At 33.3% G+C, this 18,847-nt stretch overlaps 2 protein-coding genes across 3 annotated transcripts in view; both read left to right on the forward strand.

Annotated features, from left to right (window-relative positions):
• Positions 1-10,301, forward strand: part of LOC111701411 (band 4.1-like protein 5) — a 14,984-nt gene extending 4,683 nt beyond the window's left edge. The window contains exons 3-8 of one of the 2 annotated variants that reach the window (XM_023472693.1): positions 4,071-4,149; positions 4,765-4,862; positions 6,737-6,988; positions 7,081-7,228; positions 8,307-8,486; positions 8,647-10,301. In XM_023472693.1, the coding sequence (XP_023328461.1) occupies positions 4,071-4,149; positions 4,765-4,862; positions 6,737-6,988; positions 7,081-7,228; positions 8,307-8,486; positions 8,647-9,832 (1,943 nt within the window). In that variant the 3' untranslated portion in view covers positions 9,833-10,301. The remainder of the gene's footprint in view (positions 1-4,070; positions 4,150-4,764; positions 4,863-6,736; positions 6,989-7,080; positions 7,229-8,306; positions 8,487-8,646) is intronic. The other variant, XM_023472694.1, reaches the window with a different exon arrangement.
• Positions 10,302-10,950: 649 nt separating this feature from the next.
• LOC111701399 (uncharacterized) lies at positions 10,951-18,593 on the forward strand. Its single transcript, XM_023472676.1, has 7 exons — positions 10,951-10,982; positions 11,449-11,578; positions 12,520-12,602; positions 13,141-13,270; positions 13,666-13,722; positions 17,994-18,035; positions 18,500-18,593. The coding sequence occupies exons 1-6, from the start codon at positions 10,951-10,953 to the stop codon at positions 18,006-18,008; spliced, it is 447 nt and encodes a 148-aa protein (XP_023328444.1). The 3' UTR covers positions 18,009-18,035; positions 18,500-18,593.
• Positions 18,594-18,847: the final 254 nt, after the last annotated feature.

Below are 18,847 nucleotides of genomic sequence, written 5' to 3' on the forward strand. Positions count from 1 at the left end.
ATGTACGTATTGATGTACGTATTGATGTGCATATTGATGTACGTATTGATGTACGTATTGATGTACGTATTGATGTGCATATTGATGTACGTATTGATGTGCGTATTGATGTGCGTATTGATGTGCGTGCGATAAAGAAAGAGGTTGTTTTCAATTTTTCCAAAAACCAAAGTTTTCACAAAATAACGAGACTGTGAGCAATGAATTGTTTTGTTTTATTTATTTATTTGTTTTTGTAAAAAAAAGAAGTTTTCCGCTTGGATGGGTTCAAGAACAGATTTATTATATAATCTTATTATAAACCAGAGCAGGCAGAGTTTATGGTTAGATAGGTAGAGCTTACTCCAGTATACTAGTACATACTGGCGTAATATCACTATTCTCTAGTATACTAGAACATACTGGCGTAAACATCACTATTCTCCAGTATACTAGAATATACCGGAGTAATATCACTATTCTTTAGTATACTAGAATATACTGGAGTAATATCACTATTCTCTAGTATACTAGAAAATACTGGCGTAAACATCACTATTCTCCAGTATACTGGAATATACTTCAATACTCTATTAATCTCCAGTATACTAGAATATACTGGCGTAAACATCACTATTCTTCAGTATACTAGAATATACTGGAGTATACTCTATTATTCTCCAGAATACTATAATATACTGGAGTATACTCTATTATTCTCCAGAATACTAGAATATACTGGAGTAGACTTCATTATTCTCCAGTATACTAGAATATATTAGCGTAAAAATCACTATTCTCTAGTATACTGGAATATACTGGAGTAAACATCACTATTCTCCAGTATACTGGAATATACTGAAGTATACTCTATTAATCTCCTGTATACTAGAATATACTGGAGTATACATTTTTATTCTCCAGTATACTAGAATATACTGGAGTAGACTTCATTATTCTCCAGTATACTAGAATATACTGAAGTAAACTCTGTTTTCACCTTTATACTCCATTTTCTCCAATATTCTCCATCGTATTAAAGTATCCTTTATCTTAATCCTGTAAACTCCATTTTCCTCCAGTATAATCCAATTTATCGCAGTATAATCCATTTTACTCCAGTGCACTTTATTTTACTCATGTATACTCAATTTTACTCCATTATACTCCAGCTTACTCAATCTTACTCCAGTAAAATCAATTTTACTCCAGTATGCTCCATTTTCCTCCGGTATATTTCATTTCAATCCTGTAAAATCCCTTTTACTCCAGTAAAATCCATTTTACTCTTTTATACTCCATTTTACTCCAGTATACCTTATTTACTCCAGTATAATCTATTTTACTCGATCCTGTATCATTCATTTTACGCCAGTATAGTCCATTTTACATCAGTATACTACATACTCCCAAATACTCCATTTTACTCCAGTAACCTCCATTTTAATCTAGTATACACCATTTAAATTAAGTGTACTCCATTTTACTTCATTTTACTCCAGTATACTTATTTTTAATCTAGTATACTCCATTTTTCCCCTACTTTATTTTATTCAGAATCTACTTTATATCCAATATCCATAACTTACATATCATGAACCACATTATATTATAATTTCAATTAATTAATTAGAACGTTCATCTGGAGAAAGAGAATATTAGATTCTATAGAAGTGGAATGTAAGGTCGGATACATAATCATATGTACATTGTACAAACAAACAAATAAGAAGTACTATTTCATTTTAGATTTATTCAAGAGTTTTCTTTAAAATTTGGTAATTGGTAATTGGTAAATTGGGACGGTCACAGTAATTTCAAATTCCCAATTTTTATAATTGCAATTTCATCGTTTATATTTCTGGGAAAGTATTAATTTCTGACAATTTACTTTTGTGTCTCTAATGTAAAAATCGCAAGTTATACATATAAGACAAACAAAGGTCTTTAGTATTGATCTACACAGCACTCCAGAATGTTATATACTGTTTCATTAGCCAAGAGGTTGGGGGGGGGATTGTTTTCTAGAATTATATACTGGGTTCTCTTTAGTATACATGTTTAATGTTTATATTTGGTTGGGGGGGGGGGTTGGTTTCTAGAATTATATACTGGGTTCTCTTAAGTATACATGTTTAATGTTATATCTGAAAACTTTCATCTTGTACAGACTACCTCAGTAAATGTGGTTTCATAGTTTCTAAGTTTTCATCAGGTTTTCACAAACATCAGAGTTTATCTAGAATTTCTAAAAATCCTTGAATTCTTAACTCTAATGGTTAAAGGATAATTTCATCCCTGAATAGTCATAAACCGGTGGCATATGTTCGTCTATGGAGAATTAGTTATGGTTGAGACATCTTTTCATATAATTGGAAATTACAGTGTTCATTTTTAGAATTCGAGGAAAGTTCTGAACAAATTCGCAATTCTTTTGTTCAATGTTTTTAAAAAGAATTCCGTTTTGCATGTCATCAAAACTTTAAATCTTTATTCAATAATAATACTCTGAACAGGGTTATTCATTAAGGATGAGACTTTGCAGACACCTTTCAATCTTATTTCTTAGAGTATTATAAATTTGTTGAGTAATCAAAAAAACAAACCGGCGTCAAAATATTAATTTTTAAGTTCACCAAATCTTAATGAACAGCTTTAAATGGAATAAAGTTGCGAATTTTTCAATAACTAAAAGTAGTTTTTACGACATTTTTCAACTACTTGACTTCTAATGCCAAGATCTAATTGAACCACCTCTCTCTTGTTCATAAACCCGAACTCAGATTATCATTAGTAGTATATAATTGATGGTTGAATGCTTCTGATTTGTAAAGATGGTTTATGTTAATGATAAGGATTAAAGGTTTGGCTTGTTAACTGCTAACCTCAGAGCAGGCAACTTATGACTATCAAACAGAATTCATATTTGGAAGTTACTAAATGTACAGAAAATTTTTACTATAATGCAAGGTTATAATGGAGGGAAAGTTAATTGCAGTTGCGTATACTCTGCGTACAAATTGAAACCAGTTCTCTCTGGGCGGAATTTGTAAACAAGAATAGATGGATCAGTGTTCGTTTAGTATCCGAGGAGGTTAAAAGCATTAAATTTTGATAATTTTGATAATTCACATAATAGTTTCCTATGACCAGAATATTTCATTGGTTTTTTATGTGAAAGATGGATCCCATGTCAGGCTTCGATATCCGTCTTGTGTTTACATTACCGCCAAGAGACAGTACACTGCAGTACAAAAGATGCGTACACCTCTGAAATAACTTTCCTTGCATTATAATCTTGCTGTAATGGATGGGTGGAATGCAAAAATAAATCAGCTCAACAGGGTATCTTGTATCCAGTATCCACTCCATGAAAACTCAAACTTGCCTTTACATGGCTGTTAGAAAAAATATAAAGATGATACCATTTGGACATTCCAACTTATAAATGGAGAGTCACTTGAAATTAGTATTCCTTTTTTAACATTTTAATAATTAAATTATTTCAACAAACTCAGTTTTTATTCATTAGTTCTCTCTTCAGTTACCGTCTCTAAACCATTAAGCCTATCGATCAAAATAGATTTTTAAGTTAAAAAGGTCGCATTGGGATTTTTGAAGTAATTTTGCTCAGAATTATTGATGTCGAATATAAGTTCCAAATTGTTTTTTTTTAGTGTAAAGGACATTAAATTAAACAGTGGGCTATTTTAAATCACGTCTTCAGTCCATGAAAAATTGAAAATTATTGTGTAATTCTGTGCTATAACTGGTTGGTTTAAAGAGGGTTGAACAGGTGTTTATATTGTTTTATCTCACACTGTTCACAATCCAGCATTGATTACAAAGAAAAAGCGTTCCAGAGCGGGCAGACACAAAGAATAATTATTTACTTAATGGTAACTTTTGTCAAGATTTCAGCCGACACCGTGGAAGTTCTATACTGTACACTGTACATAATAATTACAGATGCTGTACCCCGTACCCCGTACATTACACCAATAACAGACTTTACCGTACTGTTGCTATACTGAATGATCCCTCCTTACTTACTCCTTGATTAAAGACGGACTCATATTTTTATATCTCAGGGTTCCCTTGGATCAGGTTCTGGTTTGCTGTCAAGTTCTACTCCAGTGATCCGCTCAATCTGAGAGAAGAAATAACAAGGTAGGAAGGATCAATGATGGTGGAGGGGGGGGGGGTGTCTGTGATTAGGTAGTAAAGGAACTAATCACGGTTTTTCTCACATACAATTACACGCATAAGCAGGATATTATGTCCATTAAACACACGCAAACATGAAACTTCAAGAGAAGAATAAATATTTGTTTATTTCGAAACTCTTGCCAATTGTGTAAATATTCATTGGGTTTAGTTTTTCTAGTATTTAACATGTAACTCCGTAAATACCATGGTTTCATGGTGAGGAAAGAAATTATGGGAAGGAAGTGGTTGGGATAAGGGGAGCAGAAACAAACCAAAGTTCCGGTAGGATCAGGATACTGGTTCAGGATACTTATTCAGGTTTAGGATACTATACAGGGTTCAGGATACTTTATAGGGTTCAGGATACTATACAGGGTTCAGGATACTATACAGGGTTCAGGAGACTTTACATGGTTCAGGATAATTTACAGGGTTCCGGATACAATACAGGGTTCAGGATAATTTACAGGGTTCAGGATACTTTACAGGGTTCAGGATACTATACAGGGTTCAGGAGATTATACAGGGTTCAGGAGACTATACAGGGTTTAGGATTATTTCACTTTAATATTTCAGGTACCAGCTGTTTCTGCAGCTAAAGCAGGATGTTTTGACCGGTAGGCTGGAACCCCCTCACAATATATCCATACAGCTAGCTGCCCTAGCATTACAGTGTAAGTTTAAATACTTAGAAATAAAAAAACGTAAAAATAATTCAGAAATGTTTTCTGCCGGAGACGTGGTTTCAATCGAATCTTCAGTTATAGAATGACTTTACCGATTGACAACGGTACCGTGGACTCCTTGTCTGATCAAAAATGAATAAGATATCCAAGATTTCTTTTAAACGTTTTTGTTTCAAGTGTGGTTCAATTGTGAGAATGAAATACTTTTTAAGCTAGCAAAACAATGATATCTTCCACATTATTGATCAGATAAAGGTATCAAGGATATCGATGTGAACCGGACCTAGCGCTCACTTACAATTACAAAGACAGTCCCTTTAAGAGGAGTTAAAATATTTACCAAAAAGGTATAAAATTTTAAATTGTACGTAAAAAATACACAGTCAGAGGAAACTCTCAGATTCTGTCCGTAATATCGACCATCTGTGAGATGTCCTAACATTCTGATTGCAATATTGAACATGTGTGAGATATCCTAATATCGTGTTCGTAATATTGATCATGAGTGAGATATTTTAACATTCTGTTCGAAATATTGACCATGTGTGAGATATCCTAACATTCTGTTCGAAATATTGATCATGTGTGAGATATCCTAACATTCTGTTCGAAATATTGATGATGTGTGAGATATCCTAGCATTCTGTTCGTGATATCGATCATATGTGAGATATCCTAAAATTCTGTTAATGAATTCCAACATAATTATTTGATCTAACAAAATTCAAAGTTTGAAATATATTGCAAAGCAAATAGTTTTACTTGACACTTATTAAAGCACTAACTTAGTGAAATGGGTCTGTTTGCACTGCACAACTCCTGTGTCTTCTCCTCAATGGACTTTTTAAAGTTATAACTTAATTCTTAAAGTCTCCTTCCTATTCCAGAGTTTTCTGGTTATCACTGTACATAAACTTAATAACTTGTTTATATTTTTATGATGAACTAAACTAAAGCGTACTTTCAAGATGTATATACTTTACAATATTCATTCTTTATAAATTTAAAAAATATCTTTTCTAAAAAATTCTAAATATAAAAATATTTACGACTGTTACTGACAACCCCTCTCCCCACATTGATGCGCAAATCCGCGGAAAAATATCTTTTCTAAGAATTGGACATATATATATATACGCCTTCATTGAGAAAAGTGCAAAATTGGAGAAAACTGAATTAATTTGTTAAATCATGGTATTCTTTATAATATTACATCCATAAGCCGGCCAAAATTGCTGGATTATTCAAATTTAATTGAGAGCAGATAGATCAATAAAATCCTAAGATTTCAAAAATTCTTTAAAGAAATATATTTGAAAATTTCACTTAGATAAGCAAATAAAAGTGTGTTTTTAATGTACAGTGTAAACCACAAAGGATGAACTTTTAATGAAGACCAAAAACTATTTAATTTGGTAAAGAAAGAAGCTAGTTTTTAAATGCAGAAAAGCATGGATGTAAAAAATTTCGTACAGCATTGTCACTGAAGTCTCATTCTTTGTGGGTAACCCTGTAGATGATCTCTAGATTTCATCAATGTATCTCTGCATTCTTTTCATAAAGTCGTGAATAATTCACATGTTTATCAATATTTGTTGTTTTATGATCTTCAATTTCTGGTTCAATTGTCTTCAAATTGCTGTTTTCCGGATTCAAGTTTTTGTTTTTGTTTGTCACGTGATATATACTGAGGGAGAAGGGGGGGGGGTTGAGGCACAAATATTAATAATTGATTGTTGAATTCATTTTCACTGTTTTTATCTCCTGTACGGATCATGAAACCTATAATTGCAAATCATTTTACAACATTTTTTCCCATCACAAATTATTGTGTAAGATGTAATCTTACGGTGATATTTCAGCGGAGTTGGGAGATTTCAATCCTGGAGTTCACACCGCAGCGTTCGTCTCAGAGTTCCGGTTCGTCCCCGTCCAAACCGAGGAGATGGAGGAGGAGATACTCTCCGCCTTCAGTCAGATCATCGGCAGATCTCCGGCCGAGGCGGAGTCAGAGTATCTCAGGGTTGCCAGAGAGCTGGACATGTACGGAGTGGAGATTCATTCCGTCCTTGGTAAGGACGGATCTCAATACTCACTCGGTCTCACTCCGACAGGTTTGGTTTCATGATTTATAAAATATTTGAATACTTAACATACGGATCTTTTCATATTAGACCAAGGTTAACATTTCTACTCCTTACTCCAGGTATCCTGGTATATGAAGGACTGCAGAAGATCGGATTATTTTTCTGGCCGAAAATCACAAAACTAGATTTCCAGAAGAAGAAGCTTTCTCTCCGGGTTGTGGAAGAAGAGGGTGAGGAGAAGGAACAGGAACACATATTCATATTCAGGTACAAGACATGTTTAACCCTGGTTAAATACATTAATGAAGAAAAATGGTGTGTTTAGTTTAATGATTTCATGATACACCGTCATGCCAGATAATTTCAGACTGCAGATGTTTTCTTGAAAATCTAAACCTTTAAAACACAAGAAGATTTATTTCAAATGGTTTTATACATGGTTTTAATATTTCTCCTAAATCTCAGGATTATGTGTGTAGCGTAGGGACATTTCATAGAAAGACATTTCATTGATAACAATATCATTGATAGGACATTTCATAGATAGGACATTTCATAGATAGGACATTTCATAGACAGAGGAGATTTTTACAATGATATTTTTTTTTTTTTTCATCTTCGTATTTTCCGTTGTCTATGAAAAATCTTCTCTGTGTCTATGAAAAGTCTTATCTATAAAATGTAAGCCATGTCATCCTTCTACCGTGTGAGAGAAACAACAAAGATGTTGTAGTTTTTCAAATTTTGTTTTGCGGATTTTTAACAATTCACTTGAGCATTTTCATTCAAAAAAAAGCATTATTAGTGAAAAACTTTTATTCACAGATGAAAAAGTTGAATTTTAAGTTCTTAAAAAGATTAATAAATTACTAGACTCTTCGTATGTAATGCTTTTTTAAATGTTTCGTTGTAGTATTGTATATATATAAAAAATCTCTTCTCTCTGTGGAAAATCTTCTCTGTCTATGAAATGTCTTATCTATGAAATGTCATATCTATGAAATGTCTTATCCATGAAATGTCATATCTATGAAATGTCCTATCTATGAAATGTCCTTCTATGAAATGTCTTTCCATGAAATGTCCTATCTATGAAATGTCCTATCTATGGAATGTCCTATCTATGAAATGTCCTATCTATAAAATGTCCTATCTATGAAATGTCCTATCTATGAAATGTCCTATCTTTGGAATTTCCTATCTATGAAATGTCCTATCTATGAAATGTCCTATCTATGAAATGTCTTTCTATGAAATATCTTTCTATGAAATGTCCCAACGCAATGTGTGTTGTTCAGCTCCTGGTATTGTTTAAACCTGTTCCCTAGAAATCTCCGTATTTCAGATTAACCTCGGAGAGAAGCTGCAAACACCTCTGGAAAAGCGCGGTGGAGCATCATGCGTTCTTTAGACTGAGAACTCCAGGAAGATCAACCAAGATCAAGCAAACCTTCTTCAGGATGGGATCAAGGTTCCGATACAGCGGCAAGACGGAATTCCAGAGCAGAGTCGGAGTGGAACCAAGGAAAGATACGAATAATAATTTATTTTTCAAGATCAAGTTCAAAATTAACAGATTTTTGTTTCAAAAATTAATTACCCAATTGTATTATCAAATTATCATTTTAATCTTGTGTCTAATTGAATTTAGTAGCTGATAAATTAATTCCGTATTCTGGTCCTAGAAGGAAGCTACAGTTTGAGCGTAGGCCCAGTACTAGATACGCTCGGCGTCAATCTCATCTGATTAAAGAGAAAGAATCCATCAATCAAGCGTCCAAAAAGTCCTATGAGATTGATACAAGTGATACTAGGTTCATAAACAATAAACATTCAAGCTGTCACGAGCTCAGAGTTCTCCCGATAAATTCTAGAAATACACAAAAAATCGGAATACCCGCCGTAACCTCGCCAGTGCCCGCGGTTTCCTCTCCCATCCCTCTTAACGTTATCACACAATCCCAGGGGATGGGGCTACCCTCAACTCTTCCTCTCAGTCCCGCCGGGTACCATACCAGATCCATAGTAGATATTATATCAGAATTCAATGAGAAGAATCAGAACTTGTCAGATCAATCAAAAGTGCCGAACGCCCCAGATATCTCTATACCCAGGGATATTGATTATCTAAAATGGGTTTCGGAAACCAAATGTCCATCCAAACTAACTCCAACGGAATCTTGTAGCTCGGGAAAATCAGGGAGCAGCTCAAACAGTGGTTCGGAGAAGGAGAAACATCGTGCATCCTCCCCTGACAGTGGTTGTGATGTCTCCGTGATGGTTGCATACACTTCAGAACCTAAAGTCCGTCGAGTAGATTCGTCTTCACAATCGGTTCCAACCCCTGCTCCTAGACAGAGCCTGAGAAAACATAAAACTGGTAAAGAGAAACCAAAGAGTATGCTTGTCACTGAAATTGAGCACCCGGAGAAGGTTTCAATATTAACCAAAGAAGCATTGGCCGAGATCCCTGATTGTCGAGTAACCCGAAACTCCAGCTACGAATTAAACTGTCCGTACAGTAGGACGGCTATATATAGTCTTGAAGGGAGTAGGCTCCAGGAGCAAATGGAACAGGATGGAAGTGACAGTGGTCATGGTAGCTCCATACTTAGTAACACCAGCCGACTACGTTCCTACGCCTCTAGTAGGGATATTCTCGAGATGTATGGAACCGGAGCTGGACAACCCTTAACCCCTCGTATGCTGGGTTTCTCTAGCTCCGACCTGAGACTCCCTCCGTCCGCACTCCTTCTCTCTCTCTCTGGGAAGAAATCTAACTCATCAATGAGCGTACACTGGGCCCAACCCCCCAACTCTGCTGTTTATCAAAACATACCTAGACGACTAGAGAGAGATATTGTTTTCTAGAGAATATCTTGCAAAAGGCTCCAGGCTAGGTCGGAGAAAGATATAAATACCGGGTACAGTTATAAACCTGCACCTGGACTCTCCAGGATGGGTCTATCATTAGTTCTACGTCTCCAATACTTCCGCCAAAGATGTATTAGTTCCTCTCCGGGGTTGGAAAGTTTCCCGTGAGAGATCCATTTATTGTCTCCCCCATCCTGCTCCGACCAGCTGACCAGACCAAACCATGAGGTTCGGATTGCTTCAGGCTAGAACTGCTGTAAGAATGATATCAAACAATAAACTTCTTCTATCCGCTTCAATATCTAATCATTATCCAATCAAACCCTGAACATATTGAGCTCATGATGAAAGGAAAGGAAAGAGAAATTAAATGATTCTGTTTTTACAAACTGTTCACAAAACTATAGAAAATATTATATATATATGTAGATCTTTATTATGTAATAAAAAATAAACTTTTTCGTCATTCTGTGGTTTTTCAATTACACGTTTTATTCTACATTTTTCCAATCAGCTTTCATATCAGGAAATTTGCTCTATGTTAGATACTTGCAACTTCAATTAACCGTAAAGTGTAAATGCAGTTCACAATCCACGTTTCCTTGTCTTATCTTTCATTTTGTATCTTTAACTTACGAGAATTTCAGATCACCTCGCACCCAGCTTCGATTTAAACTTTTAATTGTTGCTATCTGCGGCAATTTCTCTTTTTGAATTATCAAACAATAGCAAAAAATCGCGGATTTATCGATATTTTTGTGGATTTTTTAAAAAAATCGAATTTTTTGAAGGCATTCTGATCATCCTTTAACCTTCCCTGTGATAATGTGAGGTCCCTCAGATTTAGCAGCTTTTATGTTTATTGGATACAAACAAACAAAGTATATATATTGGCAAGTGTCTGTTTTAGTATTAATGCGTGTGAGGTTGTGTGTCTAGTATCTACTGAAGATGAGTGTGTAAGAATGAATTAGATATATTTCTGAAATCATCTTCCTTGAGTAAAGATTCTATTATCGAGCCTGGTTCTGACAGGTTTAAGAGACCTTGTTATTCCAGAGTAGGAGTAGGACTAGGTATAAAGAGAAGAGAGAACGGAGAAGGATGGATTCCACATGAAACCACTAAAGGGTTCCTATCAGAGCAGGTACCTGGAGAAATATCAGATCTTACATAAAACTGCATCCATTTAACCCTATTCCTGCTGGGGGGGGTCAATTTGACCCCCCCTGTAGTTTTTTTACATAACTATATTCTACATTCGAATAATATTGGTTTAGATACAGTCGTTACAGTCGTTTCTAAACTTTCATCTTCTGGCATATATTCTACATTCGAATAATATTAGTTTAGATAACTCTTATCATTTATCCATACTTGTATTTATCTAACTTAAACTAATTCCAAAACTATAAATTTAAAACGTGAAAGAAAACGTCTACATGTACATATTCCCTATATCTTAAACCTATATCTAGGTTAGGAAGAGTGCTTCTAGTTCTATATCTTGAACCTATATCTAGGTTAGGAGGAATACTCCTAGTTCTATATCTTGAACCTATATCTAGGTTAGGAGGATTACTCCTAGTTCTATATCTTGAACCTGTATCTAGGTTAGGAGGAGTAGAACTGGGCGGGATTATCCTGACCCTGATGATCTCCCTCTCTCAAGCTTACATGTTTACTCCACCAGACAAGAAAAGCTTGAACTGTGAAGATTTCTGTGTTTCTACCGGATTCCAGGTATAATAATTGAGTCTTTGCCACAAACTCAAATTTTCTAATCTCTATATCTTTGCAACCAGATGTTGTGCAAACCTTAGATATTTCAAACTTAGATCTTGTTTGAAATACCTAAGGTCAAAGACATCCGTATATATGTTGTGTATAGCCGGCCAAACAACTGGACCGATTGGGCTGAAATTTTTTTTGGACACTTAAGGGGTTTTCTGGTTCTCAGTGTCTAATATAACTCATTATTATTTTAGAAAAGCAAAGACGATTTGTCAATTAATTTATTGATTCCCATGGCTGTATTGTTCAGTAATATACTGTATTGTTCAGTAATATACTGTATTGTTCAGTAATATCCAGTATTGTTTAGTAATATGCTGTATTGTTCAGTAATATCCTGTATTGTTCAGTAATATCCTGTATTTTTCAGTAGTATCCTGTATTGTTCAGTAATATCCTGTACTGTTCAGTAATATCCTGTATTGTTCAGTAATATGCTTTATTGTTCAGTAATATCATGTATTGTTCAGTAATATCCTGCATTGTTCAGTAATATCCTGTATTGTTCATTAATATCCCGTATTGTTCAGTAATATCCTGTATTGTTCAGTAATTTCCTGTATTGTTCAGTAATATCCTGTATTGCTCAGTAATATCCTGTATTGTTCAGTAATATCCTGTATTGTTCAGTAATATCCTGTATTATTCAGTAGTATTCTGTATTGTTCAGTAGTATTCTGTATTGCTCAGTAATATCCTGTATTGTTCAGTAATATCCTGTATTGTTCAGTAATATTCTGTATTGTTCAGTAATATCCTGTATTGTTCAGTAATATCCTATACTGTTCAGTAATAACCTGTATTGTTCAGTAATATCCTGTATTGATCAATAATATCCTGTATTGTTTAATAATATCCTGTATTGTTCAGTAATATCCTGTATTGTTTAGGGCAAGGTTGGACTATGTAGATGTGGGTATAATCTGTTTAGTAAACGAAGTGACCCAAGCTTGCTACACTCTCTCATGACAAGGTAAATGATAAACCCAAAGAAATAGTTAAATAATTGACAGTTTAAAAAATGGATTCGTGTAAAGAAATATTACACTTCCATCAACTACTGTACACTTTCCTCACATAATGTACAATTCCTTCAGCTACTGTTGACTTCCCTCACATACTGTACAATTCCCTTAGCTGCTGTAGACTTCCCTCACATACTGTACAATTTCTTCAGTTACTGTAAACTTCCCTCAACTACTGTACAATTCCCTCAGATACTGTTCACTTCTCTCAACTACTGTACACTTCTCTCAAACTCGAATTTTCTAATATCTGTATCTTTGCAAACTGTTGTAAGTTGCAACAACAGGATCTGATTGGCTCAACCGTTTTGACGTTATTATGCACAAACAGTCAAACAAACAAACAAGCCAAATGTATACATTAAATATTATATATATATATATATATAAATAACTATATTTATATATCTTCTTAAAATAAGTCTAGAACATGTTCTATTGTTTATTAAGATTGGTTATATATATATATATTTGATCCTATATTAGGTCCGCGTCTTCTCCGGATCCTGTACTGTCCGGACTAACGACCAAGGAGATCATTGATGCTCTGAGTGTTCTGGACAGGATAGGTCTGCATCCTCAACAGAAGGAACTGGAGACAATCCAGCCAAAAGAGGTATATACTATATATATGGTAAAAAAAGGTATATAAAATATATACTGTATATATGGTGAAAAACACCGAAATCTGGATGTCTCTAATATGAATAATATCATTTGTTTTGTTAATTATGATGGTTGGGTTTAAAAATATTTGAACCTGTAAGAACATCAAATTTTGTTCATCCCACCTTCACATTTAACAAACCAAATCATAATTATCATATTAGGGACAGACAAATTTTGGCGTTTTTGACCATATACGATTTTGCTTATTTGTTTATCTTTAATATATCAGTTTAAAAATTAAGAATGTAATATTTGACTTTTTTTCTGTATTTCAAAAGTTTTGTTTCCTGTATAAAGCCCATATGACACTTAAAAATTATATATTTAATTTTTTCTTTGCAGTTAAAAGTGATTTTATGGTTGTTAAAAACTCTAGAAGCTGATGATGATTATGAAGAGGTAAGTTTAAAACTTTTCAGTTTTCAGTTTAAAGGTTGGTAGGTTTATAAAAGGCTAAACTATGGGTTAAAAGTGCAATTTTATAAAATGCTAGCGTTAAAGTCTGAAGGGTAAGTTTAAGGACAAGTTTCTAAGGAAGTAGATTTTCAGTTCAAAAGATAAGTTTGTAAGAAAAACTACCTTTTTATCCTGTTTAGTGCAGGTTTTAAAAGGCTAGATTTTCCGTTTACGGGTAATGTTAAATAATGTTATACAGTGCACCCATAAATATTTAAAATAGGAAGATTACTGTTAAACACAAGTTATGATTATAAATATATGCCAATGAGCATTAACACATTGGTTGTGTAATAGCGTAACAAAATCAAATACAAAATAGAATTGCTTAAATGTCGTCTTTCTATTACACAGTTCAATGGAAGAGTTTAAATGGCAAGCTTCTAAAAAGTTTGGATCATGTTTTCTTGACAAAAATTGGCCAAAAACAGACAGATTTACTTTATTTTGAACTTTTTGAATTTAAGGGTAAAAGGAATAAGAATATCATTTTGAAAAATTGATTTCTCTTTTGAACAAACTAATGTTATAATTTCTTCCCTATTAAGTTTCAAATAGAAAAGTATGAGAAATAATATTCTCTATCCCCTAAAGAGAAATTCTGGTAATGGCAGAAAATCCACAAAAAATCTTTTTCCCGGATTTATCCTAATCAGCAAGGAACAAAGCTTTCAGAAAGTTAGGTTAAATATATATTTACAGAAATAAAAACTATAAAGATGCAGGAGTAGGCAAAAAACATGGGACTGGAGGGATAATAAGGCACACGCCGATTTCTCCATGTTTCAAGACTTATATATTCAAATTAATAATTCCTAATTGTTCGTTACAACAGCTGAGTCGTTAGAAGATCCTGTATCGTTAGTTAACAAGTTGAGCAATAGGTCGTTCGCAGACTATTGCACTTAACTGAGAAAAAATATAGAAATTGAGTCTTATCCACAAACTTTGCTTTTATGATTTCTATATCTTTGCCACCCGATGTCGTACAGCTTAGATATTTCAAACTATGCTTTCTGTTAGATCAAATAATCTAAGTTTGAAATATCAAAGGTTTACAATATCAGGTAAAATTAGATAATTTGTAGCAAAAAACTCAATTCCTTTACAAAACAAATGATAGCTGCAAGTTTTATGTAAACTCCATGGTCAGAAACGGTGACAATCAATATCAATAATGATGGTTGATCATAATTAACTAAATTCGTTTTGAACAAAAGATTTTTTTAAATTACTGGTTTCATTATAGCAAATGACTTTATGATGTCTGGGGTGTTTATTTCTCTCTAAGTATTCTTTTTAGTCAATGCCTTAAAACTAAATGTGGCTTCAATGTTTAAACATAATTGTATCGGTAAACCCTACCCGAGTTAGGAACTTTTAAATTCATTGATTAAACTTTGAATAATAAGGGATTATAGTTTATCTTTTGCATTTATAAGTTTTTAGCTGAGTTCAGTGCCCTCAGTTCTAATCTAACATCTGGGAATATTATTCTCAAATCCACAAAGAATTTATTATTCAGGACTTTCTTCTTTTTTCCCTTAACTTTATAATGTTATTATTTTGTTCTATTCTCAAGAGATTATAAAGCCTTGGGAAACCTTAATTATTGGAGATCCCCATAGAAGTTTCTACTGCTATAGGAGACCCCGATCTTTTCGTCGAACTACCGCTCTGATATCTCCGATTGCACTCCAATTATGATACTTCCCAGGCTCATCGTTTTAGGGTTTAATTACAGTATTTTTTAGTAAATATTTTGCTTTTTAATCATGTTGCCATTTTTCATCATACTCTGCAGTTAGCTAACATTTTAGTGGATTTTTCTGTAAAAATTGGTGCATTTAAAAAGTTATAAATGTCAGGATTTTTTTCCAGGTAAAGTTTTTCTATTTTGACTGTTCATAAACCTTCCCCGGGATCATGTCAGTTGCAATTGTGTACCAAAAATTGCACCAGATCAATGTAGCTGTTCTGACGCTAATTGGTCACAAACAGACAGACAGGCGAGAAAATATATATTCAGATGAAGCTTCATCTTGAAATCTGCTGTTCCTGAAAATGTTTGATGTATGAGTTGACTGAAGTTTGAAAGTTTCAAGTTTTTCTAAAAGTTAGCAAATTTAAATTTCAGACTCATCTCATTTGGACAAGATCTGTCTGATTTACTCATTAGAAGTGTTTTGTACATAAATATTGGGAAAATACACTATACACTATACAGGGTGTCCCATTTATATAGGCTCGTTTATAGTTCTAAATTGAGATTTACAGGACTGATCAGAAAATTTAAAAAGAATGAATTATCTAAAAAAAATTATTAGGCTTATGCAAGAATTTCTTTCCTAAAAATAGGTCTGAAAACCAATATTTTCAAAAATCAAACCTTTTCTGCATCCCCTTCACAAAAAGTTTTATTTATTCGATAATTTCAACATTTTTGAGTCTTTTTTGTTACACTTAAACCCTAAATAAGCCATACATCGATAGAATTCATCAAATGTCGTATTCTTCACTTTCTGATAATGGAATATTGCAGATATATGTTTAGTTTTTTAATTAAATGATTATATGGAGCTTTTTAAAACTGTTCCCGCATATTCATGGTTATTTATTTATTTTCGCAAATACTGAGATTTAAGTAAAAAAGTATAAAAACCATTGGAAAAATTGTAAAGACGACATTGATAAATTCTTCCGATGTATGGCTTATTTAGGGTTTATAAATTCTATGTATGATATATCTCTGAGAATTTACGGGTTATATTTCCAGTGCTATAACATTTATAAATTACAAAGGAAGGAACATTATAGGTTCATAAAAAAGGAACAATACAATAACATGAATGTTGGGTGAGTTAGGAACAAAAAAGAAAGTACTAGATTAGGAACATCAAAAGAGGATTGAGGAACAAACAAACTATAACATGGAAACTATAAGAGGAACAATGAGCCAGCTAGGAACAATAATAAACTTTGAGTTTCATACATGCCCTAAGAACAAAGAACAATAAATGAAATCAGAAATATATAATCACTAAAAAGATTGCTGGGAATTAGGAACAAAATTAAATAAAGGATCGGGTCTAGGGTCAGACACAGTGTTAGGAATAGGAACAATAACAGGAACATTAAGCAAGTTTAGAACAAAAGTAAATTATTAGTTATACTTATATATGCATGAAAATTAGGAATAATATTACAATTTTGATTAATGAGTATTGATTAAGGAACATTAGCATTAATATACATATGCAAGTTAGATAGGAGCATTATTAAAACATAAGTCTAGTTTCACATTTACTTGTTGATTTTGAAATTGAATTCATGCAGTTTTATGCGTATTAACGCCAATAAAACAAAAACACAATGTCGTCGTACTTACATTGTTTGTTATATTTATTTTTAACAAGCTAACGGGTGTCCCAATAAACATGGGATTTAAGTGACGAATTCGATATTGTCTTTGTTATAAATTAGCATTGTAATACCTGATTTCAAAAGCCATAATATTATATGTCTGCAAGAGTTTATTTTATGAAACGGTAAAAGACTGTAAAGATGTGTCTAGAATGTCTCCCCAAGATGAACAGTGAAGTCGGACAAGTTTACTCTGTTTGTATACTGCAATTTTCTTGTTTTACTAAGTACAACCGTATGCAGTCAAAACATAAACAAACAAATTGTAAACATAGCAGACGAAATTCTTACGGATTACAGCTTTCTCAATAGGTATCACTATACATAAATCAAAGAATTATTTAAAAAGACGATATCGAGTTCGTCACCGAATTCCCATGTTTATTGGGACACACTGTAGAAAATATTTTTCGTTGTACTGATGATTCAATTATTCAATAAATATCTTCTAATATTATAATACCATTAAATAATCAAATAACTTGAAAACGGGATACATACGATTTATCAAACTAGGAACATTTTTTGCCTCGAAAACTCAGGAGGGGGGGGGGGGTACGCCCCCTCCTGAATCTGTCGGGGGTGCGAAGGTCCTGCCGCCCCCCCCCATGTATCCGCCCTTGCCAAGGATTGATAAAGACGACTTTCATCACGAATTTACTGGTTTTGGCTGTATAGTTTCATGGAAGAATCTATGTTCCGTTCAAAGTTTGAACTGTGTTTTTCGATCCAACGTTTATGGGCCTAATGAATTTGAAAGTGATTTATTTTTTAAATATCTTATTTTTCAGGCGCTACAAATCTAATCCTAGAATAATCTTTAAACCCTTCAGGAACATCATCAATTCATCAATTCTTGATATTTTTATAATTCCGCCATCTTGTTTATCTTTATTTACACTATATCTGATAAGTGTGTGGGGGGGGGGAGTGCATTATTAGAGTACAGACCATGATGCCATTAAGGGATCCTTTCCTAAAATATTTGGAACAATTTCCTAGAAATCATATTTCCTTTCCCAGAAAGGTTTTAACCAGAAGACGAAACTTTTGGCTGAGACAGTGCTTAATTTTAGCGTTTTAACTCGATATCCACTGTGTACGCTTTTAAATTGAATGATTTAAGTTTAATCTGTGATACAATGAAAATACACTCAGAGATCCAAGTAAATTTTTACTTAAATTATTACAAATGGTTTAATCATCGGGGAAATAGTAACCGGCTCAGACCTGAATCCACAGATTTAAGATTCAAAAGTTTCGCTCTCTGAATTAATGAATTGACTGGTGTCTGTAGGTGAATGATGAATACACGGAGATGGATAGATAAATATGGAGAACTCAACTCCTCCTGTTTTTAAATATAATGAAATATATTTCTCTTTCTCTCACTTAGTTTTTGTTTCAAGATATTCGGGTCTTATAGATTTCACAATTCTATCTATGATATGAGAAAAATTGTAAAATCTTATTCTTTACAAGTTTTCTTTTGTCAAATTATGCAATATTTTGACTCTTGCAGAAGATATGAGATATTACTGTTAACAAAAGAAAAAAATTAAACCATTAACGAACAGATGGTTGTTAATTGCAAACTGTTAACGAAAAGCTGATTGTTAATTGCAAACCGTTAATATCTATATCG

The sequence above is a fragment of the Eurytemora carolleeae genome, unplaced genomic scaffold (genome assembly GCF_000591075.1).
Source record: "Eurytemora carolleeae unplaced genomic scaffold, Eaff_2.0 scaffold304, whole genome shotgun sequence".
Classification (NCBI taxonomy): Eukaryota; Metazoa; Arthropoda; class Copepoda; order Calanoida; family Temoridae; genus Eurytemora; species Eurytemora carolleeae.